This window comes from Manis pentadactyla, chromosome 5, assembly GCF_030020395.1.
Source record: "Manis pentadactyla isolate mManPen7 chromosome 5, mManPen7.hap1, whole genome shotgun sequence".
In the NCBI taxonomy this organism is placed as follows: Eukaryota; Metazoa; Chordata; class Mammalia; order Pholidota; family Manidae; genus Manis; species Manis pentadactyla.
Window position 1 is genome coordinate 137653907 of NC_080023.1, and position 27305 is coordinate 137681211.

A 27305-nucleotide genomic window follows, 5' to 3' on the forward strand; every position below is an offset into this window, starting at 1 on the left:
CATCTCAGTTTAATTTGTGCACCTAAGAAATTGTCTTTTCAACAGACATTAGAATTCTAAAACTCCTGGATAATAGGTCTGCCTTCAGAGGCCAGCAAAAGTGCAATCATAGAACAATAGGGGTCAATACAGTATATCTCTTCTCAAAGGTTCACCTTCTACTTTGATACCATCCATCCTAGGGAAGGAACTTAGGTCAAACTGCTATCAAAGAAGCATGTATATAGATAAACTAAATGAAGCTAATGAAGAGAGTATAATCAAATGCTCCTGGGGAAGACAATTAGCTGGACTCCTTTAGAAGCAGTCACAGAAACTTTAAAAATGCACAAAGGAGAATGTTGTGAATGTCTAAGAAGAAGACAAATATATTACTTTTGTGTTTAAGGTTTGCCTGGAGACAAAACTGATTACATAGGATATAAACAAACTGCCTTCCAGGTAACTATAAAAGCAAAATTTTTTCCCAGCAATATTAAAAAGTGAAAATTCACTTAGTGGAAAACTTAGTGCGATTAACTTTTTTAAAAATACAGATGGCTTAAAAACTGAAAGAATCTGTGTGTTTCTATTGTAATTATACAAATATCCTTCTAACATCCTGTATGTTTTATGAGCTTGCTACCACTACCTCGTGTAGGGAACTTCATGAAATGTTGCAGTTCGAAAGGGCTGCCTGCAAACCAAACGGCATCCTGGCTTTGGCAGGCTGAGCGCTGCATTCTGGCTTCTCTCACTCCCTCTAGCGTTTGCAAAACTCATCGGTCTGATTATCCAGTTACCTCACCGTACAGCTTGGCTAAGTCCTGCCCATCTATGACATCACCCCTTCTTCAGCCACTGCGAGGTGAAGCTTTAACTTCAGACTTGGAGGTGGGCTGTGTGCAGTAAAGTGGAATGCTCTCCGTCGCTCCCTGATCAGTGTAGGAGTGATCCGAAGCAGGACGAGCTCAGCCTGCAGCTGCTGTTGGCTTTGTGTGGACTGGACGCGAGCTTGGGAGAGGGGGGAGGGTCATTACTCCAGTTCACATTCAGTGGAATTACAGCTATAGCGGCAGCATACATGGGATTGCTTTTTCTCGTCTTCCTGGTAAGTGTTTCCCATGTTTTTCCTTATGATTGTCCCAGAAAGTTTGCTTGGATTTACTCTCTGGAAAGAAATGACTTGGTAGTATGAGGCATCCAAATATAAATGTTTGCTCTATCACCAGTAAGAGCAATATATGTGCGTGCAAGCCGGCAAGGAGAAATTTGACTATATAGCCAAAGGCAAGAAGTTTCTTAAAACCTTCTTTCATTGAAAAATATAAGTAAATGGCTATTTTCTTTCTCATGTAGTTGCTGTTTGAAAAGAGCTTTATGGAAAACATTATATTGTAAACTTAAATGATACAGATTAAAGAATACGAGGCAGATTTTTTCACGGGGAGGAACGCGAAAGGTCTTGCTAACTTGGCGTGTACTGTATGTGCAGTATGATCACCAATTGCTGTTTTTACCACAGTGGAAGAAAATCAATAACCCCCCAGCCCATAAGTACGCAGTACATGAAAAGCATACATCCTGCTCACAGCGAACCAAGCTCCTTCTGGAGACTTGGCGTGCCTCTGTAAGGATTAACAGCTACACCTAGATTTTAAAGCCTGCACTACTATCCTGCCAGAGCTGCTCTAAGCATTTCGGGCTGGCAGATCTCAACTAGTGAATTCAAGTCAGAGGAGCGGGGGACTCTCTTCCAAACCATATCCCCTCTCCAGTAGAACGCCCAAATTCAGTGCTTGGGCAAATGTAGTATGTGACTAGCATAGTAATGGGCAGAGCCTACTCAGAAAAACTAACAAAGCTCAGCCTGGAAGCTGTGCCTGATGTATGCAGCAAGTTAAGAGTGGCAGGCGGAACAAAAATGAGTAGAGCCCTCATCCAGTGGGATATGCAGGGTATTCATTCATTTACAACTTATAATTGGAAAATCTTATTAAAAATGCTTTTATACAACAAAGCTTTCTAAAATAGTTAATATGTATCATCTCAAAAACAAATTTTTTTCAGTGAATTAGGTCTGAAACAAAATGGTTGCATAGAAGTAAAGAGTGCAACAGGCCTATATTTTCTCAACATCTTTTGGGGAGGTTGATTTTTAATTAATTTGTTATTTAATTTAGAACTAAAAAGAAAAAAAAGCCTTGATAATTACCAGTTATGGAATCATATTCTCTAATGGTTTTTAAAAATCAGCTATTTTGAATTTTCTTTATCTGCTCTAAAATGCATATATATGTTATTATTTCATTAGCAGGAAACAATGCAAATAAAGCCACTAGAAAAGTGTTTCATTTATCCCTAACTACATAAGAATATCCTGATCAGCATAAACATAAAGAATGAATTTGTCCATTTCCAGATAGGACCACTTATGCCTGCCCCTAAATGACAGATGACTGATACTCATCTCTTTTGAAATGAGTAAAAAAATAAATTAATTCTTTAAAGTACCAAAAAATATTACCACTACAACCAATATTAATAATATGCCAAGTTTTAATCTATAAGATTAGATCAGAGATATACCACCTAATTTGCAAATATGTGTGTCTACACAATAGACACACATACATATACTTACTAGTCTGAGATAAAAAAATGGTTATAGAAACATGATTGCATGTATTAAAGTAGGAAAATACATCTAATTTTTTCAATAGAGTACTGCCAAAACACATTAAGTCCAAGGATCAGCAAAGATATTTCTGAATGAATAAACATAATTCATTAATACTGCATCTTTTTTAGTACTGACCATCAGTTATTAATTGGGCTTCTTATTTCTCTGCCCCCACCCCCCCAATCAATTATGGTTACGTTCACTATGCCCAATTAAACACTTCCTAAACATTAATGTCTATGAAATACATAATCAGGCAGCAATAAAGTTTTTACAAAAAAAGTAAGAAAATTTGTTATAACTGAATGTGGCAGCAAAATAATAGGTATGTTTCTTTTGATTTCAAGTGTTAATTAAAGAGCCTCTAATTCCATCAAAACTTTTCCAGAGCTAAATGAAGCAGCGTGAAATAAATTTGGTTGAAATCTTGTGACTGTCAGACTTTGTTAGCAAGCTATTAATTATCTTTAACCCAGTTTCTTCTCTAGACTGTATTGCCCAATCAAATAGAAACTCCGATTATGTTCAGCATCTCCTGCTTAGGGACACCAAAACTCTAATGAACATCCAGTGTCTCCAGATGAAAAATACAATTATCAGCTTTAAACGTGCAAGTGCACTGCAGAGAGATGTGTCTGTGCTTTTCTTGGCCACACACCCTAAGGCCTCCTCTTCTTTCTGGATTATTTGGAACAATTTAAAACCCTACAAAAATAAGTAGCAGAGAACTTGCCTTGTATTAACATTACATGAATGTTTCTTCTTTCTGCTTTTTATTTTTGATCGGACAGTGTTCATACCCATATTAATTAAATCTAATCATTTTTTAAAAATTGGTTTAAAACTGCCCTTTCAGTGTCTCTTAACTTTCCCCCTTTTTGTCTAATGTGGGTGGGCTACTTAACAAAGAATGTGATTAACAGCAAAATCTAGAACTAACTTAAAAATACTGAATAAGCCCCCTTAAATATTCTTTTATTCAGCCAGTTTATTTTAATAGCATCATAAATAATTGTTGAAATTCAAATGACAACCACCATAAATGAAGTCAACGAGGGCTATAAAATTCAGTAAATTTTTCAAAGGCTGTAATTTCTTCCCTCCTTTTCCCCTCATTCCCCCTCTGCACCCCCCCACCCCCCCTCCCCCGCTCCCCCCGACCTTTTGCCTTAGAGGCCTTCACTGTTCTTCTCAACGGGAGTCTTTGTTGTAATTAAACCAGAGAAAAACTGGCCGGCAGCAGCCAACATCTGACTTGCGGCTTATGAAAGCGGTGTTCTGGTGGCGTGTACCACCCCCCAGCGGGCTAAAGCTCTACAGTAAATCTCTCGGCAATATTAATTCTCAAAAATGCATTTTTCCCTTGAGAGCATAAAAAGGGCTCTTTTCCGACTCCTTCTAACATTCCACGATATCAAAAACTTATAAATCAACAAACCAATTCCAATGAAGAGGTAGTTTGTTGAAATCTTCTGGAAAAAGTCTCTCCTTCTTAGGAACCCAAATAGGAATACACATTTCAGAAGGCATTTTTGAGTTTCAGAATGCAGATTAACATCACTAAATTCTGTAATAAAACATCACACTAACAGTTTTGAAAGCCATGCTTAGATTGCATAGAAGAGCATGTTTCAGGACTTGGTTTTGTCTATCAAGAAGAGCTCCAGAGAAAACAGATTTTAAGTAAAAAGCAATGAAATAAATTAAAGCAGCAGCTAATTGCATTTGTTTGGCATAGGCATAATCTCTTTCCTAGTCCCAAATCAAGTGTCAGGAACATATAAAAAAGATCTCTCGAGGTATTAGTCTGCCTAAATGAGAGGAGGAAGAAATTGCTCTCACTTGATGAGACAATGACAGCTTTTGTTCTTTATTCTTTCACTTTTCATGTGCGCAAGTTACCGTGGCAACTTTGAAAAGAAAACCCACAGACCACATTTGGTTAAACACCATTTTTAAAGTATGTCACTGGACTCTGGATTGATGAGTTTATGTGCTCTTGATTTTTTTCTTCTTCATTTATTCTAAATCAGTAATACCCTACTCTGACATGAGATGTTTCATGATTTTGGATGTTCTCACCGAAGAGCACAGTGCTTGGCACACAGAAGACCCAAATATCTGTTGTATTTGTGTATGAAAACTTGAATATAAGAAATTTAGAGCACATCAACCTCTGAAACACTCAGCTTGAAACACAACCCTGAAAAAGGAATTTCAAATTTAATGGGAAAATGTTTGCAGTTTAACAAATTAGTTGTAATTGAAATTGCTCAAAAGTCAATGCAAACTTAAAGCATGTACCGTGGCCTAAGCTCTCTACTGCTCACCTTTACCATCCTCTAATTAATACCTTATTCATTCTTACAAGTCATGGTTCTCTAATTCATTTTAGTCTGGTTTTAAATATCATAAAAGGAAGCAGCATTCCCTGTGATGAAAGATAACATCCCAGTTTGCCTTTTGTTTAAAGAATTCTCTATTTAACTTTGAAAGCCAAAACAAATGAAGCAGAATTATATTCATTTATCACAAACCTGTTAGAGAAAAGAACCAGCAACATAAAAGGAGAAAGTAAGAACCCTTTGCTTTCGAACTTTTATCCCCTATTTTGCTTAAACGAAACAAAACCTTCTTCAGGCTAGAAAATAGTCTGGATAAAACCAAGTATGAAAAGGCACACTTGCTTCTCCGCCTCTCAGCAAACCCTTCAGACTTCATGACTCTCAAGAGGAGAGTTAGAGGTCCTTCTGCTTGCCTGGCATTAAACAAAAGAATTGGAACTTTCCTGAAATCTGATGATCGTGGAAAATTTAACTACCAGACAGGCTGCTTCGAAAGCATTTTGCTGTCACTATAAACTAAACTGATGTACTCCAGTTTTTCAGTTTAGCCATATATGTAATTTATTTTAATACCATTTGTCATTATAAAGACTTAGTCTTCACAGGTTGATTATCTTGTGCTTTCTAGCAGCAATTTAAGCATTCAAAAATAAATAACTCTCCTAATGCTCTACATTATGATTGTACAAATTCCACTTTACCTAGAAATGACAGACTTGAATAAATTTGATTAAATATGTGTTTTCTTCAATCTCAAGGTTTTACTCAAAATAATAAATGCAATTAATTTGGATTAAAAGTTCTACATGCCATTATACTTTCAGGTTTACTATTTCTAAAAGTCTCCAGCATTAAGAAATCACTATGGGGCCAGTCATTAAAAAGAAACTAAAATCTCAAAACTCTGTACTTGTCTTAAGATTTTTTAAATGAGCAATGATCTCAAACCAAAATTAATTTAAATCAAAGGTAGCAAATAAAGGATTTAGGAAATTATCACTAACAGCATGCAATATAATCTTAACCTAAATGATCAAAACATGAAAAATATCTTCTCATATCAAACATTCCCACCTCCAGAATACTGTAGTAGCAGAGAAGGATTCACATAATCATGTAGATAGCCTCAAGTTCTTAATTTTATTTAAATACAAGTCTTCTATTCAGATACGACTTCTTAAATTTTTTTTTAATGTCTTAAATATTATTTTTTAATGTCAAAATGATAGCATCCTTATCCATTTACATACTTTCTTAGGTATGTCATAGAAATAAATGGTAGGCTTTTCCCAGACTTGATGATTACATTATAAATGCATTAAAAAAACTCATACAATTTTTGCTTATAATAGGAAACTAAATAGAAAGACCCCTATTAAAAATTTGATTTACCAGTCAGGTAATTATGTTTCTTCTTTTTGCTATAGTTTTAAGTGCTATATACTTAAGTAATGATTCTATTAAAAAATAATAACATTGCTTTAAGTAAACAGTACTGTATTTATGTTTTCCCCCAGTTACCCTATTAACGATATTTTTCTAAAAGATGATCTTTTTTGTTCAGAAGTAATGTCCTCTTTCAAGCCTAAGCAGACAAAAAGGCTCTGAAGTTGATGTTGTGGAAACCTGGCTACAGTGTCCACACCAGTGGGGGTCATTTTTCCTTTCATCATTCACATTCAACTCCAGTGTCTCTGTGTGAATATCTACAGCCAGCTCAGAAAAAGGAAAGTCTGAACATGGACAGGATCACTTATTTTAGGTGGAAAGATAATTGCAGCCTTTAATATGCAAAACAACAAAACTGTGTAACACTATAATTCCAAATATAAAAGGGAAGGAGAAGATACAAAATATAAGATAAAAAATACAAATAAAACATAAATAGAACTGTTTCGACCTTAAGTGAGTGGGTACTTCTGAAGGAATCTTCATTTCTGAAAGTATCCTTCTCTCCAAATAAACCTGCTTTATGTTTTTGCATTTTTTTAAATGCAATTTGAGGAAAAGAGAATGACATTTTACAAGAATTTAATGAGATTTAAGGCATTCTATTAATTCCACATTATCACCACTACTGTATCAACACCACTACTGTATCAATGGCCGTGTTTGGATATCAAACAGAAAGGAAGCAGTTTCACAAATGTAAAATGGGAAAAATAAACAAATTAATTTTTCTTCTTTTCAAACCAATTTAGAATATTGTTTTCCTTTTCTGGGTTAAGTATGTGAAAATAAATACATAGTCTTAGAACTTGATTTGGTGAAATATTTATAGATAAGATACAAGCTTTATTTCTGGTTACATTACGATCATCTCCTTGGACATATCTTAGGCTAAACTGACTTGGAAAAAAAATCAACAATTTTTAAACCCATATTCATTAGATTCATCTTCTCAACTTTAGAGTGTGTCCTGGAGTATGAGAAACGCCTGATTATTGGTAACATTTTAAGCAGTTTCTCATCTGTGATTTTTATAACAGTTTTTAATTAGTCTCTAATGCAACTTAACAAAAGTAATCATTTTATAAGTTTATGAACCAAATTATTGTATATGTTTAATAATTGTCAAGCTTAGAAAACATATACAGCAGATATTTTTTAAAGTAACTTCGTAATTATAATTTCAACAGCTTGTTTCCATTTTCACATACCAAGAAAGCAAGTTTTCAAGAAAATACACTATTGAAATTCAACAATAATGAGCAAAGGCCTAAAGGTATCACAGTAAAACCTCACATTAAACAATAAATTATATAAACTCTCCTCCGTGGGCACTTTGCAATACCCACTAGAGACTACTTTATCCATCTGCTAACTGCTATTTTTGTTTCCAGCTGCCTAAATAATATATTAAATATATCTGCAATTTTGTATAAAGCTTCCTTCTGTTAATACAGTCTATGAATAGTGTTGGTCTCTGGTTTGCAAACTAAAAGAAACTGAAATTTCAAAGAGTACCAGAAATACAAATTTTGGCCTTGTTTAATGTTCACTTTCAGCAGTGTTTAAATTCTGGAACAGATGCTGTCCTTGTTGGATGCTAGGTAATAGGTAATTACAGGGGGAGAAGCAAATTGCTACTTGAGTCCTTAATTTTGGGGTCAGATATTTCCATGATACTCTAAAGTTTCCTACATGCACAGAAACCCCCTGAATGGAGTAACCCTGCATAACAGATATAGATCCTACCCACCTCCTCCACCCACCCCCCAAAAATCTTCATGCATATTAGCTAATGGACAAGGAGGCATCATCAAAATCACAGGTCTGTTAGGTCAAACCTTAAGTCTTCCAGAAAGGAAAAATAAACTTACTGGAAACTGACATGTTCATGTTTGAACCTAGTGAGAAATGTCTTCTTGGGTTTTGATATGCTTTCCTAATGGTCATTACATGGAGACAAATTGAAATAGCATGCTTCTTTTCCAAATATACATTTTTCAAGTTCAGTTTGCTCAAAGAAAATTAAAATTGTATTTTCCTGAAAAACTAATTATGACTTGAGCTTCTATGCTAAACTTTTGGCCAGGAAAAGCTGAGTAACTAGAATTTCAAGATCATTTACTAGTCCTCAGAAACACTCTAAGGTGGAAGGTGATCGTGTCCACACATTATACAACTGGGAGAAATGAGGCCTGCAGGAAGAATTAAACAGGGCATTGAGCATATCAAAAGAAAAGATTCTACAGCAAACTCTCTTCAACTTTGTAAAACTGTAGATTGTATTACGTTGTAAAACCATGTTGAGAAATGTCTAAAAAAGTTACTATGACATTTCTGTCAAAAATCTTTGTTGTATATTTGCTCACCCTTTGACATGTAGTTGCTTTCTTCTTTTCAAAGATTCCACGTCTAAAACTTAAAAATGAACTTTTAAAAATTGGCCTGATCTGAATTCAAAACCAGGGAAGGGGCTTATTGCCTCTTGAATGAAGCTTTCTTTGCTTCTGTGTTTAATTCAAAGTGACACTAACAATCAGTTAACAGTAGAAATTGTTTGTTTGGTGACATCTCAACTTAGCTCCTACTTTATATAGTGAAATGGGAAGCAAAAACAAAGAGGACATCTTATCCCCTTTCACTAACTACTATGATGAAAGATGTATTACTTAAAGAAATAATTGAAGTTAAATCTCTAGGCAATTTCTTTAGTATGTTGAAGTTCATTATTAATACCTCATTAAAACCTTTTACTTCACAGGAGATGCTCAGACCCAGTTTATTTTAAGGAAGAGAAATATAAAGGAAATCTAGTATGTTTCCTTTTTTTCCATGAAGAATATTTGAATTTAAATTTTCTTTACCTCTTAAAAAAGAACACCTATTCTTGCATAACGTGACTGCACCAGATATTCTGAGAAAGCAGCGAGAAGCAAAAGCTGGAAATAGCTATTTCACAGCAGGTAATCATACCTCAGGATGTAGCTACTGTACAAAGTTTATACTTGGATAATCCTGGATGGGAATAAAGGTGGGGGGTAACTGCCTGAAAAATCCATTACTCTATAGGCCTTAGCATCATGAATGGCTTTCTTCATGAGGATCTGAAGTTACTATCTCTGACCACATTGCACAGAAGAGCCAATAAAAATTTCAAAGAGTGCAATTTCCACTAAGGGAATTAAGCTACACAAAAGGAACCTTCACACAGAAACTGTCAGAAAGAAAGAAAAAAAAATAATAAACATAGGAAGCCATGTGTTCTACATAGTAACAGGAAGCTGAATTGTTTCTGGTCCCCACTTTAATGAGCTTGCCCACCATGCTGAACTGCAGCTGGAATGTTCTCTGACAACAGCAAGCCAGATCTGGAGGTGTGTGTGGCATAGGATTACTTGAATAAACAGTGAAGAACATTTTCAAGGACTAAATGAGAGTTTTTAAGTCCCACTCCCTCACCAGGAAAATGATATATGCACATTGGATTTTCACTCATGCAAAATTTACTCACATCGTTCAATAAAGTAGGAAAAATATTAAAGTCTTTTATTTTCATGCCTTCAATTATAAGGGCTAATTAACACCTAAAAGTGCAGGAGAGATTATATTACACAATAGATCAGTATAAATCTATAATTCTCCAGCCATGGGGAAAGTTGAATCATATTCTAAGTTAGAATTTAAAGAAAGATGAATGCATTGTGAAAACATGTTATGGGATAGAATATAATGAAAAATGTGCATAAAGATGTTAAACCATGTAGTACAAAACATAACAAAATGGGAACAAAAGAAAGAACTAGTTTAACATGAAATGGAATTTGCCACTTAGATGAGCTAGATGCATTAGCTTTGTAGTTCTTTCCTTTCCTAAAGTAAATGAAAAAGATTCCTTCTGATTTTGTTGCTGTAAATACCTATCTAACAATGCATAATAACTAAAGAAAAAAGAAAGCAATCAATAAAGCAAACAATAGGTGTTACTGTGAGGCAGGATCTCAAGATGTGTATAAGTGTTCCTGAATAGGAAGAGAATAAATTTTTTGCTACACATTTCTATACCTGTATGGTCTACCTAAAGAAAGTGGACATAAAATTTTGTTTTTTAAGACAATAACATTTTTATCTTTAAATATCACAAATCATCCTTATGTGTCAATTTATTATGAATATTAAGAAAAAATTAGGAATTTGATTAGCTTGGTCAGTGCCTGGCTACAAACTGATACAAGTATTATGAAAATGCTGCAGAATATTCAATAAACCTTAATTATTTTAATTAAAATATTCCAAAATCAAATGGATTTGGGAATTAATACTTCTTAATTTAATACCAGAAACATTTAAGGTAAAGTGATTATATGATTGTGTTTATTTAGCTAGTAAACCCTAAACATGCAAAACAATTAGAATATTAAAAATGATGATAGAAGTTTGAGTCACCAGATCTACTTTGAATGTTACTTTAAGTACTGGCCTAATTGTCTTTTTTCTTTAACTCACGCCATCTTAGGGCTCTGAAGCTACCTTGTGTAAAGACCTCAACACTCCTGACCATGATCAGCCCAGCCTGGAGCATCTTCCTCATCGGGACTAAAGTTGGGCTGTTCCTTCAGATGGCACCTTTGTCAGTCACGGCTAAGTCCTGTCCATCTGTGTGCCGCTGTGATGCAGGCTTCATTTACTGTAATGATCGCTTTCTGACATCCATTCCAACTGGAATACCAGAGGATGCTACAACTCTCTACCTTCAAAACAACCAAATAAATAATGCTGGGATTCCTTCGGATTTGAAAAACTTGCTGAAAGTAGAAAGAATATACCTATACCACAACAGTTTAGATGAATTTCCCACCAATCTACCAAAGTATGTAAAAGAGTTACATTTGCAAGAAAATAACATAAGGACTATCACTTATGATTCACTTTCAAAAATTCCCTATCTGGAGGAATTACATTTAGATGATAACTCCGTCTCTGCTGTTAGCATTGAAGAGGGGGCTTTCCGAGACAGCAACTATCTCCGACTGCTCTTCCTGTCCCGTAATCACCTTAGCACAATCCCCTGGGGTTTGCCCAGGACAATAGAAGAACTACGCTTGGATGATAATCGTATATCCACTATTTCATCACCATCTCTTCAAGGTCTCACTAGCCTGAAACGCCTGGTTTTGGATGGGAACCTGTTGAACAACCATGGTTTAGGTGAGAAAGTTTTCTTCAACCTGGTCAACTTGACAGAACTGTCACTGGTGAGGAATTCCCTGACCGCTGCACCAGTAAACCTTCCAGGCACAAACCTGAGGAAGCTTTATCTTCAAGACAACCACATCAATTGGGTGCCCCCACATGCTTTTTCTTATCTAAGGCAGCTGTATCGACTTGATATGTCCAATAATAACTTAAGTAATTTACCTCAGGGTATCTTTGATGATTTGGACAATATAACCCAACTGATTCTTCGCAACAATCCCTGGTATTGTGGGTGCAAGATGAAATGGGTACGGGACTGGTTACAATCCCTACCTGTAAAGGTCAACGTGCGTGGGCTCATGTGCCAGGCCCCAGAAAAAGTTCGGGGGATGGCTATCAAGGACCTCAATGCAGAACTGTTTGACTGTAAGGACAGTGCAGGTGTAAGCACCATTCCTATAACCACTGCAGTACCCAACACGGTATATCCTGCTCAAGGACAGTGGCCAGCTCCAGTGACCAAACACCCAGACATTAAGAACCCCAAGCTCACTAAGGACCAGCGAACCACGGGGAGTCCTGCAAGAAAAACGATTATAATTACTGTGAAATCTGTCACCTCAGACACAATTCATATCTCTTGGAAACTCATCCTACCTATGACTGCTTTAAGACTCAGCTGGCTCAAACTGGGCCACAGCCCAGCATTTGGATCTATAACAGAAACAATTGTAACAGGGGAACGCAGTGAATACTTGGTCACCGCCCTGGAGCCTGATTCACCCTATCGCATCTGCATGGTTCCTATGGAAACCAGTAATCTCTACCTGTTTGATGAAACTCCTGTTTGTATTGAGACTGAAACTGCACCCCTTCGAATGTACAACCCTACAACCACCCTTAATAGAGAGCAAGAGAAAGAACCTTACAAAAACTCCAATTTACCCCTGGCTGCCATCATTGGTGGGGCTGTGGCCCTGGTGACGATTGCCCTTCTTGCTTTGGTGTGCTGGTATGTTCATAGGAATGGATCACTCTTCTCAAGGAACTGTGCATACAGCAAAGGGAGGCGAAGGAAGGATGACTATGCGGAAGCGGGCACTAAGAAGGACAACTCCATCCTGGAAATCAGGGAGACCTCTTTTCAGATGTTACCAATAAGCAATGAACCAATCTCAAAGGAAGAATTTGTAATACACACCATATTTCCTCCTAATGGAATGAATCTGTACAAAAACAATCACAGTGAAAGCAGTAGTAACCGAAGCTACAGAGACAGTGGGATTCCAGACTCAGATCACTCACACTCATGATGATAGAGGTCATGCCACACACTGTGTTTCGGATTTTTTAGACCTAAGGGAGGTGATGGTAGGAATCCTGTTCTACTGCAAAACACTGGAAAAAGAGACTGAAAAAAAGCAATGTACTGTACATTTGCCATATAATTTATATTTAAGAACTTTTTATTAAAAGTTTCAGATTTCAGGTTACTGCTGCGATTGATGTAGTGGAGACACCTGAACACAATTCTATATTTTAGTATTTTTTAGTAATTTGTACTGTATTTTCCTTGCAAATATTGAAGTTATAAACCATTTACTTTGTGTTCTACTGAGTAAGATGACTTGTTGACTGTGAAAGTGAATATTCTTGCTGTGTTGAACAATCAGGACTGCATTCACATGAGATCCTTGTAGTATAAGCACAGGCCATTTTTCACTTTGGTATTAATAAAATGTAAAAAAAAAACTGGCTGAATGACAAAAATTAAATTTCAAAACAGTTATAAAGTAATGTTCCAATTATTAAATTTGTGTTATCCCAGTGATACTAAATAAATCAAAATATGTGAAGTAATGGGCAATATCAAACTTGCGGCATATCTCCATTTTTACTCTAAGCAAATTAGACCTCAAGAAAGTAAGCTTATCTTCTGAACTGAATACATTGGCTGGCATAAAAGGAGTGTGAAGTCTGTTGTTAAAAAAATTGCTAACAAAGCTTTGAGAATAAAGGGCTTCACAAAAACAGTAATGTAGGTGTGCTTCCAAGTTAGGGGGGGAATGTGTACCTAGGAAAATATGAAAATTTAGACTTGCATAGTGTAATGAAGACAATTACCAGAATTACCTTTCGGTTTTGCCTATACTACCCTGATTTTTGAAAAGTGAATTCTAAAAACACCATTTCTGGTGTTTATGATGTTTTTACCAAAAAAGATGTAAAAAAAAAAATCCTATACATATTAAAAAAGGTAGCATAACCATAAGCAGTCCCCCTCAACAATGCAGAGAAAGTAGTACTTTAAATAAGTGAGAATTCAAAAGAAAAATAAATACTAGAAATCAAATTTAGATCTGGTTTATGTGAAATGTTTTAACACTGTACATAAATGTTCAATTTGCTTTCACAATGATCAAGAATACTGCCCATTACTGTCACAGTTTCCCAGATATTACATAATGAACTTGTAGTGTAACATTTCTTTCTAGCTTCCTACTGAATTGTGAGCTATGTTTAAAAACCACATCACTTTTCCGTTGCCATGATTTTTCTTCCAACAAAAAAACCAAAGTGCATTGTACGCCCTTTGGCCAGTCTTGTATGTGCCTTGATCCAATGCTACATGTATTCAGCTTTTAAAAATCGACAAATTTTTCATACTTCCTTAAATATGAAAAATTATGGTCTTATTGCTGAATAAAACAAAAAAAAGTACAAAATAATCGTGCTTGCTTTTCGGGATTATGTTACTATCACTAAAGTAGCAAATTGCCCAGCACATTAGTCCTAAGCACCCCCATGTATTTTTCTAGGCATAAAAATAAACGTTGGCTACAAATAAAAAAATAGCAGTATCTTGAGCATTTGTATCATTTGACTTCAAAGAGTTCAATGTTTCATGAATAAATTAATTCCTTAACAGTCTTTCAGAATATTCTTATTTTATTTATTGACTCCATAGATGGAAAATTTCAGAAGTGCTTTTGTGACCTTTCAGACTTTTATACACTGCTGCCATTGTCCTGATACACTTTTAGGTGGTTTTTGAGAAACTAATATTTTAAAAATAACTGTTTGTTAGTAGGAATTGGCATCAGAGGATTTGAAGTCTCAGATCCACCACTTACTAGGTATGTACTTAAAAACAAACCACTTACTCTTCTTAGCTGAGTTTCCTTACATGTAAAATAATAATACCACTCACTCATGGGGTTCTTTTGAGGATTAAATGAGATGATGTGCATGGAAATTGTACAATGTTCAACAAAATATGTCACCACTGTTATGGTCAAGAGAATTCAGCCATGTGTTCCCAGAGGTTTGCTAGATAGGGCTCCTTCCTTCACTCTACTAACAAATATCTCCACTGCCTCTGAAAACCACATTTATTATTCATTTGCCGTTTTCAAATGTTTCCCAATACTTTCTCTTTTAACTTCCTTTTATGGAGGATAGCTGTTTTCTAGGACTAACTTAGCAAAGACAAATGTATTAACATTAAGTATAAGTAACACTTTCTGAAGCAAGTTGAACTTTGCTTCAGAGGTTTTAAGTAATTCAGCTGGAGTTCCATCAGATGTCAGGGAGTGGGGTGGATGGGCCCATAACGTCTCTACAAACCTGCGAGTTTATAAAAAAGGCAAAAGCCAAGAGATTATATTGACTATTTTTCCAGTTACTAGACCTTTCATGAGCACAGAAAATTTCATGTGTGTTCTACTACATTCATTTTAATTACTTCACCTGAGATAAATTTGAAAATGTTGTACATCAGCAAATAGAGACAGCATTGAGAGGGTAGAAGTTTATTCTTTACCTATGCTTGCTATGAAATCCAAATGCTTTGCTGGAAATTATATATCCTGTCAACAGAATAACAAAACACAAATCTCCACCTTAAAAGTCACTAAATTAATTATAGATAAATTTGCATATATCCTAAATTAAATGTTCACAGTTTTTACTGATCAGGTACTAACAGAGAGAACTGTAAAGAAAAAAGTGCAATCCTGAATTCACTGTTGTAGATTTAACAATACAATTGGGGCAGCTACAAAAAAATTTGAAGGAAAAAAATCACTCCCTTACTGAATGTTTGACAAAAATCAAAAATTGTTTTTGGATGCCGCCACTTGTAACTGCATTAAATCACTACACTTATACTCTAGTTCCCTATTAAAAACAACACTGTACTCTATCTTTCAGCAAGGCCGATTTATTAAAAGTATTCCCCTGTGCCAATGGAACTAGTAAAAAACAGCTTTACTAACTACAGTTTCTAAGTAAAGCACATTTTATAGCTACATGCCAACATGACAGTTTTCATGAGGAATCCAAAGAGACCCACATGCTTTAAAACACCTGACGCGTGAATGTTAAAGGAACAAATCCACTATTGAATTTGCTTTAATATTAGCTCACGTGCTACTGAAAACAGTAGTGGCATTTAAAATTTGAATTACTTTCCCCTACTTAGCATGATTAACAAATCTTAATTTGGCATACTCTTGGAATTACAGGTACTGTACTTAATGCTTTTGGTCTTTCGGCTAAATTAGCAAAATACTACTACTACTAATAATAATAATGCATGCTTATCAGGCACTTCTTTAAGAACTTTAAAGTTCTCAACAAATAATCTCAACAGCCAGTGACCTTTCCTGAATGGTTCCATGGCAGAAGCCTTGCCTTGAAGAAGTATGCTGGCTAAGATTGTAAGCATTAACATGTAATCTAATGAAAATTTATTGCCACTGCAGCGTAGAAGAATAATTAAATGTTTGGATGGATCAAGGAAGACCTCATCAAGGAGGTAAAATTAGAACTGGATATTAAAGGATAAGGAAGTATTTAACTATAAAGCAAGAAAAAATCAAATGTTGATCATAGAGAGAAAATGGTGAACAAGTCATGGATATAGGAAAATAGGGGTCATGTTTCTCAATGCTGGCTTGGTCAAAATCACTTGGGGAGACTTTTTTAAAGATAACCGGACCTCAATATAGACTACTATGTTTAAATCTCCCAGGTTAACATTGGGCATTTATTTATTTTTTAATTCCAAACGTGATTCTGATGCAGTTGAGGGCCACTGATTAAGGAAGTATTTGGGAAAAGGCCAATAGTCCAGCTGAAATACAGGGCCTATGAAAGAGGTAAATTTGGAAAAGTTCTTTGTCAAGCTTTGTAATGTGTTGAATTCCAAGCTAAGTGTGCCCGATATTCTTTAGCAATGATTTTGACCAGGTGTGCTCTTTAGGGACATTTTATAGAAATAAAGAATATTGCATGAAGGAGGAGTGAGAAGAAACTGGGAATGAGAAGACAAGATAGAAAGTTATTGTGGGCAAGAGGAAATAAGGGCCTGAACAGTGGAAGACGTTTTTTTTTTAAAAAGTTAAATTCAAAAGATATAGGAAAGGTAGAATTCCTAGGAACTGGAAACTGAGGAAAGAGTAAGAATTGATGATTTTTGGTAAGTAGAATGTTGATGAGGCAATTAATAATAGAAAAGCAAATTTCAGAGTATTTTGTACATATTGAGTTTGCATAGGTGACCATATGCACAGTACTGATTTATGCCAGCTAATTTTTAATAGTGTCCTCGTTAATCTTCCATAGTGATCCAGTTTAGATGATAAATTATAAACAGCTTAGATTAAAGTACTTTTATGTTATCCCTCTGGAAATATCTATCAGGAAGTTGGAAATGAAAATCTGGAGACAGATCCTCAGCATCAAGGAAGGGAATCTGTATCTAACAGGTTATTATTTTCTTTTTCAGCATTTTTTTATTAAGGTATCATTGATATACAATTTTATGAAGATTTCACATGAGCAACGTCATGGTTACTACATTCACCCCTATTAACAAGCCCCCCACCACACCCCATTGCAGTCACTGTCCATCAGTTTAGTAAGATGCTACAGAGTCACTACTTGTCTGTGTGCTATCCTGCCTTCCCCATAACCCCCTTACATTATGTGTGTTAATCATAATGCTCTTTAATCCTCTTCTCTCTCCCTCCCACCCACCCTCCTCAACTCCTTCCCTTTGGTAACCGCTAGTCTCTTCTTGGAGTCTGTGAGTCTCGAACAGGTTATTATTAAAGCTGAGATGGTGAATGAGATCACCAACACAAAGTGAGAAAACAGAAAGAAGAGATAAGTCAGAAGGAAACCTAACCCTTTGTAAGGATAGCAGATGGAAGAGGAGTCCAAAAGCAAAAAATAAAAAAAAAGAAGTCACAAAGAAAGAAAAAAAATTATGATCACAGGAAAATTGTGAAATCAAGTAACTAGAAATATTAGAAAAGGAGGATGTCAAAGCATAGTCAGGAATGCAGACTTGGAAGAGGACACTGCTAAAAATGGGGAAAAAAAGGAGATCATCAGGCCTTTTTGAAAGCAGGGTCAGTAGAGTAAAGAGGCAAAAGCCTCTATGATGTTGACAGGATAACGGGAGATAAAGAAAACACAAACAATGATTAAGACTACTCTTCAAGATTTTGGAAAGAGAAGGGATTTTGGTGGTGTGAGGATCAAAACAGATAAAAAGGGGTGAATACCGGGGGTGGGGGGAGGGACATTAATTGATCTCAGGAATAAGCAGGGGTAGAGAGAGGAATCTGCAATGAGGACAGAGAGCACATGTAATAGGAGAAAAGAAAGCTGAGATGCATGAGAGGTGTGGTTCGAGTCACAGTCGTGACTCTAAGATGACTGAAGTTTTAAAGGCTGTTCGTGAGAAGCTGCACTTTTGAAAGTCACCACCAAGGAATACAATGTCACTCAGAGAGGTGGAAAAGGTTGGTGGAAGTAAGGCTTATAAGACAGATTCTAAGGAGGATGACAAAATGTCCCAGAGATGAAGAGAACATGATAGTATTAGGTAAAATAAGACTTCATAAGAAAGGTTTTTGAATAATGGTGATAGAAACATAGTCAGGAAGAGGTCAGTCAGGAGTTCCAAAAAAATTTTCAAGGTCAAGGAAATTGTGTTTGAAATTCCCCACCTACACCCCATGCCCCTCCCCTAGTTTCATCAAATAGTGATAGTAAGAGAAGGAACAGGTAATAGGAGAGGTCATTCTCAGGGAAAAATGTCCATTAATTCAAGGTGGTGCAAAGAATGCTGATGAAAACATCGGTTCTGTAGGAAGTTGGAACCCCAAAGAAAAGGAGCTCAATGAGCCCAATGGAAGCAGTTAGGAAATGGGGGGGGAGGTCAAACTCCCCGTGGGAAGAGACAACGTACAGAACAGGAAAGCAGACCTCGTACCTATGACTCCAACAGAAGACCACAGTTTAAAAGGATGTTGGTGATGAGAGGTTAGTGGGAAGCTCCTGAATAGTATAGACATTGAAAAAGAACCTGAATAACCAAAAATTAACCTAGCTCTATTCTTTGAACATTGAGACAGAATTAAATCCAAATTTATCTCGAAATAAACACTGAAGAAGTATTTTTACCCACCTACACAGACTTCCACAGGGTTTTCCCAGATGGAAGTGTCCCAGAATTCCAGGTGAAGGAGTGAGCAAATCACATTATGGACCCCCTCCCCCACCCCGCTTCTTTCCCCCATCTTGTTTGTATATTATATGGGTGAAATGAGATATGAAATGAATTTTGGGACTGCCATGAAAGTTTTTTTTTTCCTTTCTTTCTTTCTTAAGAGGCCTCAAAAGGAAGTATGCAGCCACAGGGGTGTGGAAGTTGGGGATAATGGGATTTGACTGACTGATTGTGTGAACACAAAAGCAGTGCTTTTTTTTCAGTGCCAGCTGGCTGGGGTTGGGGTGGGGGTCAGGATAGGAAATTACTACCCAAAGTAATTACCCTTCTGAAGGTACATTGTTGCTCTGATAATGGTGACATTGCAAAACTAAGGTTAGTTCATATGAATATTCCATTAAAAGCATGGAATCACTGCTGGAATTCCACACTGTAATTTCCTAGATATGAAGACCAATGCTAATAAAAACAAAACAGGGAACACGAGGGAAAACAAAAGTCTCACAATTCTTTTTTAAAAATATGTTCTATAAATGTTGGCAATGTCTTACATATGCAGTGGGCTTAATATATGTCTGGTGATAATGCTGCTCTGGCTGCAGACACTACATTTGTTGAGGACTTTGTCAAGCACAGTTCTAGGGTTTTATATATTTTGGTCTTTTTTAATTCACACAATAACTTTACAGATAGGAATTGTTATCCCTATTTTTCAGATAAGCAAATTAAAGCTTTGAAAGGTCTTAGAGATTTTTATTCATTCAACATTAACAATGATTTGCTGCATCATTAAGTATGAGGATCAAAACAGGTCTGATAGTCTGATCCCCATGCATTAGCTGCCTACTAATAGCTGCCTGGGGCTGGGTATACATCAGTGACCCAAAAAGATATGGATATCATAGTTGAAGGAGGTAGGAATTCAGATATTAACCCAAACCCAAATGAATGCAAAGTGAAAAACTGTGACAGGTGTCATGGAAGAGAAAACATGGTGCTATGAATGAAGCATCACAGGAGAACATATTGTGATTGGTGGTAAGGGAAAGCCTAAGACCTAAGGGATGAAGAGTCAGTCATGTGAAGAGTGAGGTAGAGAGTGTTTAAAGCACAGAAAAGAGAACATTTAAAGTTTCAAGTAAGGAATCAGCTTAGTGAGTTTAGGGATTGAAAAACTGTCAGGGGGCTCAACCTCAGTGGGTAACATAGAGGTGAGATCAGCGAGGCAAGCCCAGATCAGACTGTGCAGGACCTTATACACGAAGGCCAAGACGAGGAGTCTGGACTTGATTCTAATGCAAGAGAAAACCACTGGAGAGTTTTTAATAGGGTGGTGGCAGGGGAGGAGGAGGAAAACAATGCGTGGGGATCAGACTATCAGATTCTATTGTAATGAGGCCGCTAAGCCACTGTATGGAGAAGGATGACTAATATGGAACAGGCTGGTGGTAGAGAAAAGAGAGGGAAAAAGATGCCAGTTATATTTTGGAGCTATAATAGAATCCTTCTTAAGGTTATATATACAGTAAGTGGTGGAATAAGGATTCTGTCTGCTCCTGAAGTTTGAACTCTTACCACTCTGTTTAAATAATGAGCAGAAACATTTCTTTAATAACTTTAAAAAGGAGTTTGAGTCCAGAAAAAAAAACCCCAACACATTATTACATTATTTCCTTGTACTGAGGTAAAAACCTGAAGACATTTTTAGAATTAAATCTCAAAATGTTTTAATGGGGTAAATGTGAATTTTTTCTCCTAAGGCTTTCAGACCTCTGCCTCTTGATGCTGAATGATGATTTCTGGTGGTCAGTAGTTAATGGCTGTAAACTACCCTGAGAATAACACTTGTCTTTCTTGCAGCTTTCAATAAATTTAAACTGAGAGTCAACAGACAAATCTTAATGTTTGAGTTCACTACAACACTTTTTCATGATCCCTTTGTGCCTTAAAAAAGACAGAATGGAAGTGCCAGGTCACTGGTGCTTTTTGCCAGGCTTGGTGCTGAATTTGAGACATAACCCAGGAGTACTACTACCTAGTCTACAAAGGTAAAAAAATAACAAGAGTATTTAATGGCTTTCCATAATTTTTTAAAAATAATCTTTAATTGTTGAAATGCTTTATTCAGAGTATACTTATCAGACATGTATAAATGCACACAAAGATTGAAGATCTACATTTAATTCCATGCTTTTTAGCCAGTAAGTCATAGAATCTTAAAGCTAGCTAAAAGTGATTTCATGAATTTTGGTAATGGGTGCTAACAAATCAAAAGATGAATCTCCTCATTACGTTAAAACAAAACAAAATTTCGGGAAAAAAATGTAGTTGAACTGTAACTAGTTTATAGGCTTTAAAAAAGTTCATAATGGAAAAATATTCAGCTAGTCTAGGAATCAAAATATGCTTCTAACCCTAAGCTATATATGGCCTATAGCCTTCACCATACAAGAGTTAAATGTTACCTTTATTGTTATTATTATCTAGTATACTAAAGATTTTACTATGTGTTATTATCCATATCCTCCATTAAAATGCAAATTCCATGAAGGCAAGGAATTTTTTTTCCCTGTTTCACTGATCAGTCTAACCTATACACCAATGCTTGGCACCTAGCAGACACTCAAAAAAATATTTGTTGGATGAATGAATAAAAGAGTGAATGAACTACAAAGGGTTGTGTCACAAGTATCAACTTAAACAGTCTCTGTGAAAACTCTTTGTAAACTGCAAACTGTTCTAAAAAGTAGAGTATCATCACCATCTTCAGGATGACTAGCATAGACCATTTATTGAGCATTCCACATCCACGTATCTCCTTTACTTTCCAGGTCACAAAAGAAGCTGAAATTCAAACATATTACGAAACTTGCCCAATATCACACACTATAAATGGTAGAATTAGAAGTAAAAAAAAAAATTTATTCCAAATACAAGAATCTTAACTCCAGATCTCCTGTCTTTTTGATGTTGTTCTTTGTTGTGACATACTGACTCCAAGTGTGTAAAATAAAATATACTAGAGCACTCTATTAAATTATATGTTCAATTGATATTTGAGATGATGATTAAGACCATTATCTTTGAATTAGACAGATCTAGGTTTGCATCCAGTTTCTGCCACTTACTTGAGATACAGCCTTGGGCAATTTAACTAACCTTTCTAAGCCTCAGTTTCACATTCTGTAAAACAGTAATAACAGTGCATCTCTAATTGTAAGGAATAAATTTTATATCTCAAGTTGAGCACTTAACTCACACCTGGCTCTTAGTAAATGCCAGGTAAATTTTATTTTCACCTCTGATGATGAACCATTAGCCTGGTATATTGCACTAGAACTGACATTTGAACATAGGGTGACAAAAAGTGGAAAATAGGGAAGCAGGATCCATACACTTTTTCTGCATCTCTATTTTCCTTGCAAACCCCGCACTGATATTACAGAAACAAACACTAACAAAGGTGTACTTTTCTTTCTCTCCCTAACACAGGACTGGACTCATTGTATCACTGCTACCCTAGGGTAAAGTACAAGTACTAATGTCAGGGAAAGAGACTAGGGAGAATGGGAGGGTAGGGAGGGATAACGGCGGGGAAGAAGAAAGGGGGTATTATGATAGCATGTATAATGTGGGGGGTGGGGGAAAGGGGAGGGCTTTGCAACACAGAGAAGACAAGTAGTGATTCTACAACATCTTACTATGCTGATGGACAGTGACTGTAATGGGGTTTGTGGGGGGGACTTGGGGTAGGGGAGAGCCTAGTAACCATAATGTTCTTTAAAAAAAAAATACCAATGTCAGCTGCTAAAAATTGGAAGCAATAACGATTTTTAAAAAAGATTTGTTATCTTAAAGCTCTTAAGATGGCAAAAGTCTTCTTGATGCTTTCCAGAATTCCAATAAAAAATCTTGTCCTATATGAACAAGTATCTAGATGGTTAACTTGTTAAAACACAGTCACAGAGTTACTAAAGTGCATCAGCATACGAGTACCAGGGGCAGTGTTTGAGATGAATTTGCTGGTGCTGTGTGCAGTTTTTATTGGGAAAGAGAGTGTTAACAGCTAGGCACATGTCTCAGGCAACCTCAGTCTTCTGTCAGTGCAATGGTACATTGCATAACCCAGGCCATTCCCTTCTAGTAGTGCATCCAAATTAGCATGTCCTTGTTCTTTAAAGAGAAAAGAAGAGAGAGAGGGGTCTAGTCTCTCATTTTATAAACACATTTAAACAAGACATTCTTATTTTCTACTTTATCAGGCACTGATATTTTCCAGGTACAGAAATTTAGTTAAGATGTTTCTTCAGAAAATTCCTCTTTGAATGTTAACTAATATGCTTAAAGGTTAGGTCTAAGAGGAAAATTAGATACCAATATTTTTTATAACACAGTAGTATTACCTAGAAGTGTGCTAGTTCACAAGCACATTGAACTTCCTCACCTCCCCAGACAAATCTCACAAGTTCTTAGAAGTCCCAGACAGAGAGGTAGCAGTAGGAGCCATTAAGACCTATTAACGTTTGAGCTTCATTTTGGGACAAATAAACAGAAGCAGTTCAAACTAAATATTTTATAAATCTGTAAAAGTAAACTTACAAATTCTTTCAAAGTAAAGGAAAACATTTATTTGTGACAGAAAGCAAATGTGAAATACCTAATGCTCAAGTGAAGGAAATTAAGTGTAACTTCTTACCCAATGTTCACAAAATACATAAGTATTCACCAGCTACACTGTCTTTGATATTAAGAAATACAGAGTTAAGGATCTTGTAAGTGTATGTTAATCCTGTGCTCAACTTTCAGCTAGTCTATGTCAGATAAGAATAACCAATTTATTCTTTAAAAGTCTTTATGGGACAAGAAATTGTATAATGTATTTCAGAATCTCTTGCAAAATTTAATGTCAACACTTGTGTTTAATATAAATGTTAAATGTAAGACACTGAGTGCACACATTAAAGTGTTATACAATTACTTTCCCCAAAACCTCCAGTAACCACTATTATTTGTACAAAATACTGAAGAGATGACAAGATATTGGCATATTCAAACATATCATTCTTGCATATGGGGTAGTGGTTAAGAGCTCAGAGTTTTGGAGCTGAGCCAACCCAGCTTCAAACCTCACCGGTTCTACTACTTCCTAGCAGGGTGACTAGGCAAATTACTTCATCTCTCTAAACTTGCCTTTCTTAATCCCTACTTTATAGAATTGGTAACTGAATTTAAAGTAAATAAAGTGCTTACTAAAGTAAAGGCTGACACATGAATGAGCATGTAACTTTTGGTGGTTATAGTCAATATATTCCAGGGGTTAATTGTGCAAACTCTGAAATCCAAATACTTAGGCTCAAAGCTAAGCTTCCCACTTGTTACTTATTTGGCCCTAGGCAAACTATCTTACCTCTCTAAACTAATATTAGTAAATACATGAAAAAGATTAGAACAGTATTTGCACATGGTAAGTGCTCAATAATTGGTAATTTAAAATACTTCAACAAAATCTCATAAAAGCTGAAATTTAAAGAGCACATCACAACAATTTTCTGATATTTTAGTTGACCAGCATTAGAAATAAATGAATTCTGTTAATCCACATCCATAAATCTTTCCTATATGCAATTAAATATTGATCAGCTCCTAGTACAGATTCTGTGGTTTCAGGTTTCCCACACTTGTCTGATGATACAAATCATCCAGAGACTGGGACTGAGCAGGTGTGGGGTGGGGCTTTGGAATCTATATGTATAATCAGCTTCCCAGGTAAGTACTAGAGCTGGGCAGGCTAAAAAACTCTGAAGTAATTGAAGCTGTGCGCAACCATAGAATCTGAGAAGATAATCTAGGAGACACACCCAGTGAACAGAATTATTATTTTACAAATTATCATGTAATGGAAATAGTATGTTAAAATTATTTTAAGCAACAAGTATTTTGTTGAGTATTTATTCATACCATACATTTGTTGAGTATATATTTATTGAGCATGTATTACCACATAATTCACAGAACAGTATATTAAGGTTAATTGGAAAGCAAACCACTTCTTAAAAATTAAAATGCTGGGAGGTAAGAGTGGCAAACAGAAATGAAGAGCATACTTGGCAAAGGAACATGTAATTTTATGTTACAATTTGTCACAGGAGTTCAGAAAATTTTGGAGCAAGGGTCCTGTTGCTCAAGAAGTTGGTTCTTCAAGAAGTCTGTTATAGTTACATAGAACAATGCTGCCATTGCTAATGGGCTAAAAGGCTAATAATTTCAAAACATTCAAATAAAAAATTTAAAGGAATAACCACTTTTTCCTTTGATCCTTCTAAACATTAGTCTTTAGAAGCAAACTACAATTTATCTCTCATGAATAAAACTAGTTCACACTCTAATAAGGAAACAAGCTTCCATTCTTCCAAGCCCCCATGTCCACCCCATACATATCCCACATATGTGCTCAAATTAACTACGAGCAGCTTCTACAATTGAGGGATCTGGAATCTACATCCTAGTAGAATCACAAGCATAAATAATTACATAAGGAAACTTAAGTGCAATGACACCAAAAATAGCACTAATATTATTCTACTGAATGAAGAACACTTCTAAAGTATAGTATAGCAAATGTGTACATGTTTCAATATAATATATCATTAATTAAATGAGCCAGTGCAGTCAAGAATTATTACTGTTTAAGATCCAAGGTAGTACATGGAGAGGTAAAACAGTGAAATAATTAGGTTATTCTCTGTAATCTCCTATTAGAAAATTACTAGGTACACATGTGGATTATGAAAAAAATGGATTTAAATTCAATCATTGTAGCCATTGAATTATTACTTGTCCATAGAAGCATAAGCTAAAGTAAAATATCTAATGTTTATTACTTAAAATACAACCCAATGGAGCAGGCACAAAACTTCACATTTTTCAGTTATTCACTCTCTCAAGGATTAGGAAAATAAATGACCAGTTAGAACTGTTGTAACTATCCCTGACTGGTCATTGTTGAGTGGTGAAATAATAGGTGATTTTTTTTTCTTTTTACTTTTCTCATTTTCCAAATTTCCTAATAAAAAAAATATGTATCCTTTTTGTCACTAAGAGAAAAAAATTCCTTCATTTAAGGATAGTATCTGAAGGATCAAATTGATTTCAGTATTACATTAAGGCCATTTAAAAACTTTGTCTTTGAAGAGACTGAATCATGTTCTCCTTCAGAGACAATGTGTCTTGAGCCCTCCTCATTTTGTCCAATAAAAAATTATACATGAAAAATAATAATACAAGGGATGAAATTCCATGTGCTTCTTCTAAATGTAGTTCTTCAAAAGGATGGCTCACAAAGCATTGCTAAGTGATGATATCAGTTTCACTGGTAGTGATACTACTCCTCCTATTCATTCGGTGTATGATCCGAAGACAAACAGGAGATCCAGTGAAGGCTGGCAAATGAAAAATGCTTATCCCCTCTTAGTAAAAAAAAAAAAAAAAACTCCTTCATTGGCTTGTCAAAAAGAGTATAGGACATAACCCCTTAATGGACTTTATACTCATCCTTTACCCTTTCCATCTTCAAGTTCCCACTTCCTCCATCTTTTTCTTTCCTATTCTTTCTTTAGCTTTAGCCTATCTCCATGACCAGTTCCTTTAGGAGGCACTTGAAGGCAATGTCCCATGAATTTAAAAAGAGACAATTGTAGACAGAACTTGGAATGTGTGGAGGAGATCTATGCAGTCTCCCAAGAAGATAAATGTGGGCACTTCCTAGAGTTAATCCACAGTTGATTTGTTAAGGGACACTGCATTTATGAGACGGGTTTTATGAGTCTTTTTCAAATTTTCTTGAGCATGATGCTGATATGGTTAAGTCTAGTTTCCCTGACTGAATGCTCTTTTAGAAGGCAATAAGATCCATAGGGCAAGGAATTCACTAAGAGTCCTTAAAAATAATAGCACCCTCACAAAAAGGCATCTATCAAGGTGAATCCCATAAACTGATCTGGACAAAGTCAGAAGATGTAAACTGTTTTAAACCAACACCTTCAGCCATTTAAGATCCAGAGTCTGCTGCTCATTGTAATACTTCAGCTAACATGTTCTTCAAAGAATTGATATGAAGAAACTTGGTGATGCC

At 35.8% G+C, this 27305-nt stretch overlaps 2 protein-coding genes across 6 annotated transcripts in view; one reads left to right on the forward strand and one right to left on the reverse strand.

The window, feature by feature from the left end:
- MACROD2 (mono-ADP ribosylhydrolase 2) overlaps window positions 1-27305 on the reverse strand; it is a 2035411-nt gene that overhangs the window by 1669751 nt on the left and 338355 nt on the right. The window lies entirely within an intron of this gene.
- On the forward strand, window positions 648-14580 carry FLRT3 (fibronectin leucine rich transmembrane protein 3). 2 transcript variants are annotated; one of them, XM_036892147.2, is made up of 3 exons: window positions 648-1090; window positions 9218-9419; window positions 10970-14580. In XM_036892147.2, the coding sequence occupies exon 3, from the start codon at window positions 11013-11015 to the stop codon at window positions 12960-12962; it is 1950 nt and encodes a 649-aa protein (XP_036748042.1). In that variant the 5' UTR covers window positions 648-1090; window positions 9218-9419; window positions 10970-11012; the 3' UTR covers window positions 12963-14580. The 2 variants fall into 2 exon arrangements, with proteins under 2 accessions (XP_036748042.1, XP_036748041.1); XM_036892146.2 differs by lacking the exon at window positions 9218-9419 and having other exon boundaries at window positions 649-1090.

Coding starts and splice junctions, on each gene's coding strand:
- FLRT3 (XM_036892147.2), top strand. CDS start 11,013: ATGATCAGCCCAGCCTGGAGCATCTTCCTCATCGGGACTAAAGTTGGG.